Below are 3818 nucleotides of genomic sequence, written 5' to 3'. Positions count from 1 at the left end.
TTATACATAGGTTAAAAGTTGTTATTCGTAATGTGTATTCAAACAAATTGTGTTTGATGTTTTCCTCTTAAAATAAGATAATAATCATTAATTATTACCATGTTTTTCTTCTTGTACTGCTCTATAGACAGTGGATGAACTGTCCTCTCTAGTGTATTACTAACCCTGTTCCCTTCATTTTCTGTGTTGAGGATTCTCACCTTTGAAGACTGATGGAATATTCCTGCTGGACTGGAGTAAAGATGGAGAACAACACCACTACTTTCCAAGATATTGCTCGGGTTTTAAATCTGACGGCAATGCCTCTGAACTCTGTTGAGGAACAAGTCATAACCATTTTTTTAACAGTGCTCATCTGTGGCATTGGGATTGCTGGAAATGCCATGGTTGTGCTTGTTGTTTTGCGCACCAAACACATGGTGACACCAACAAATTGCTACCTCGTTAGCTTAGCTGTGGCAGATCTTATTGTGCTCCTGGCTGCAGGCCTGCCGAATATCTCAAATGTAGTAGCTTTTTGGATTTACGGCTACACAGGTTGCTTGTGCATAACGTATCTTCAATATCTGGGCATCAATGTGTCGTCTTGCTCCATCACAGCATTCACAATTGAACGCTACATAGCAATTTGTCACTCAATAAAGGCACAGTTCATATGCACAGTTTCTAGAGCCAAAAGGATTATAGCTGGAATCTGGATCTTTACTTCGCTCTACTGTACTATGTGGTTCTTCTTGGCAGACACTGAAGAAACCATCTACACCAATGGGGTGGTTGTTACATGTGCTTACCGTGTCTCAAGGAGTCTCTACATGCCAATCTACTTTCTTGATTTTACTCTTTTTTATGTGGTTCCTCTTATTGTTGCCACTGTGCTCTATGGGCTTATTGCGAGGATTTTGTTCATGAGTCCTCTCCCATCCAATCTAAATGACCAGGCAGGAGGAGGATCCATTCATCAAGGTCACTCCCAGAGCACCAACAGGGCCAACAAAGGAGCTGTGACTGCACGAAAACAGGTACTAAGCTTGTTTTGTGAAATTCTCTTTTAGTTACAAGCCTGTCAGCATTTAGATGTACCATGGAGGATTTTTGCAATTTTTTTTAAAAGACCCACCCTCTCCATTAAAAAAATGCACATGCACAACCCTGTACCTGCTCTTAGAGAGAACGCCTATTAAATCCATGCAAGAGCGTACACAAGCCCATTTCTCCTTGTGCACACTTTTTATTAGTTGCTGTTTGCATCACTCATACAAGCTTACTTTGCAAATGAAGATATGCTATTTTCCAGTATGTCAAACTCACCACCAGTAAGTGAAAATGGGGATGAGCACGTTGGACTGCCTTACGTAATCATATCAGCAGAATGATTGACAATGAGGACAACTTATTTTTGATGATCCACCTGGAAAAAGAACATCCTCCGCTACAATTTTAAGATATGTGTTTTTAGTGTTCCCATAACTCAATATTTGTATTCTATTTTATATATTTTGAGTGAAATAGAACTAAAATCTACATGGGTTTGGATTATCTGTTTTAGGAAAAGATACAATGTTGTCTTTGATCCAACCAGAGAGTTTAAGGATGAAGTATGGTATTGTGATGACTTAAACATCAAACTCAGAATTACAAAGGAGCATTTCCAGCCACCGACCATATGCATATTCATTTATTATGTTTTATTTTTCAGCATCACAGTGTATGTGTCCAAAAGGAACCAGTATTCAGGCAAGATAGACATTGGGATTAGTCAAAAGCATTCATTTAAAACAAACAGGTTGTGGATCTACAGTAGCAGTGGCAAGGACATCTGAGATAGGAAATTCTAGGGAAAGGAAACACATGTTTGTGACCATGTAAATCTAATGAAGGAAGATTATGAACACGAGTCACTAACCTGGTTTACAAGTTTAGTCCATGCCCAGAGAACAAGGTAGGATCCAGCCAGTGGGCTGCCAACACGATGCAACAGACACAGCCCAGAGCGTCCCACATGCTGCAGTCCTGGAGAACATGCAAATGTCCGAAGCCAGGTCAGGCAAACAGATCAGAAGAAGAGCAGGTAGGCTCAGAGATCCAGAAGTTGAAAGCCAGGTCAGGGAAACTGATCAGAACAGGCAGGCTCAGAGGTCCAGGAATCGAAGGACAATTCAGGCAAACCATTCATATGGTTGAAGGCAACCATTGAGCAGGTCAGGATCAGGAACACAGAGACACCAAGGAATTCTAAACACACTCTCACCACTGGCTGCAGAGAGCAAGAATAATCTGGCACTGATAACTGGATGCAAGGACCTTAAATAGAGGCAGGAAGAGGTGTATCAGATGAGCAATGATTAGAAACCAGGCAGAGTTGGACAGGGGAATGGAATTAATAATTAAGCCAGTCAACAGCACCAAGATCATGACTGCATTTTAGGTTATTAGCTGAACTAGTAAATGATTAAACCCACCAAACATTGCAGCTTTTTAGAAGCATGAACCAGAAGTTTTCATTTCAGCCTAAAAACATTGATTATCAATCATAGAATAAAATGAAAGCTAAAGGCTAAAAAGAAAATTGTCTTTGTGAATTTTTAAAGAAATTAGTCTCATCATGGCATGCTGCCAACTGCAAACTTTCTTGCACTCCTACCCATAAATAATTTTATTATATTTCTGTAATGCTCTGGTGTCATAAAATCCAGTCATGACAGTTCTTCTAAGTTTCTCCATTTACTCCAGCTTTCTCCTACAGTCCAACATTGATCTTTTGGGTTATTTGCCCCTTATAAATTATCTTCAGGTATGAGTTTTTTTTTGTGCATGGTTGTTGTCCTGTCTCTCTGTTTGTTACTAAGAGATTGAGTGGTGATGGATGGATGGATGGATGGATGGATGGATGGCTTTAAAAGAGGAAAAAACTAAACCCCCGATGGTACATCCAGCATCTATTAACACAAAGTTGTTATCAAAAACTTGCTTTAGAACCATCTTTGCTACCATTATATTGAACAAACTGGCATAACATTTGCACCTACCTTATAGAAAATCTTGAGCTTTCCTTCCCTGTTATGTTGCAAATTTACTTTGCAGAATACACTTATCTAAGTTGTCTTCCTTTGTTATCCACAGATAACAAAAATGCTGGCTGTGGTGGTGATCCTCTTTGCAATGCTGTGGATGCCTTACCGAACATTGGTGGTGGTTAACTCCTTCATCGACCCTCCTTACCACAACATCTGGTTCCTCCTCTTCTGCCGGATGTGCATCTACACCAACAGCGCCATAAACCCCATTGTTTACAACCTCATGTCACAGAAGTTCCGCATTGCATTCAAAAAGCTCTGTAGGTGCCGCTACCAAGGCAGGGAGGCAGAGTACAACATGCCGGTTTATTACAGCGTGATGAAGAATTCCCTACATGGGAGCAATGAACCAGTGACAGAGCAGGAGGAACTCAGTGGTCAAACATCAAATAGGTTCAACATAAATGAAGACGCTGCAAGTGCACTGAGTAGCTCTTAATCAAAGCTGTTAACTCTGTTTACAGATATTCCTTTTTTTATGGCTAGGTTTTCTGTTATTTCTAATATGGAAAAAAGATGTATGGATATCGTTGATAAACTGGTTGGTGTTTATGTCTCGCATTATAAGGTGCACTTAAAAATTTGACATTTTCTCAGAATCGGGAGTACCTTATACATTGATTCATTTTGGTTATGCTTACTGACTTTAAAGTGAGTTTGTATGCTACACAGCTCACTGTCAAAATCTTTTAGTTTGACTCTGGTAAACTACAAAGCCACAGCGCTTGTAACATTACATCCACC

At 39.9% G+C, this 3818-nt stretch overlaps 1 protein-coding gene across 1 annotated transcript; it reads left to right on the top strand.

The window, feature by feature from the left end:
* The first annotated feature begins 230 nt into the window (after positions 1-230).
* LOC107090717 (thyrotropin-releasing hormone receptor-like) lies at positions 231-3584 on the top strand. The gene is made up of 2 exons (XM_015384269.1): positions 231-1019; positions 3121-3584. Exons 1-2 carry the CDS (start codon positions 243-245, stop codon positions 3511-3513), a joined length of 1170 nt encoding a protein of 389 aa, XP_015239755.1. The 5' UTR covers positions 231-242; the 3' UTR covers positions 3514-3584.
* Positions 3585-3818: the final 234 nt, after the last annotated feature.

The sequence above is a fragment of the Cyprinodon variegatus genome, unplaced genomic scaffold, assembly GCF_000732505.1.
Source record: "Cyprinodon variegatus isolate N-32 unplaced genomic scaffold, C_variegatus-1.0 Scaffold309, whole genome shotgun sequence".
Taxonomy (NCBI): Eukaryota; Metazoa; Chordata; class Actinopteri; order Cyprinodontiformes; family Cyprinodontidae; genus Cyprinodon; species Cyprinodon variegatus.
The sequence above is the reverse complement of the archived record's forward strand: the minus strand, read 5'-3'. Positions and strand labels throughout refer to the sequence as shown.

Coding starts and splice junctions, on each gene's coding strand:
- LOC107090717 (XM_015384269.1), top strand. CDS start 243: ATGGAGAACAACACCACTACTTTCCAAGATATTGCTCGGGTTTTAAAT. Junction 1,020..3,120: donor CTGTGACTGCACGAAAACAG/GTACTAAGCTTG, acceptor TGTTATCCACAG/ATAACAAAAATGCTGGCTGT.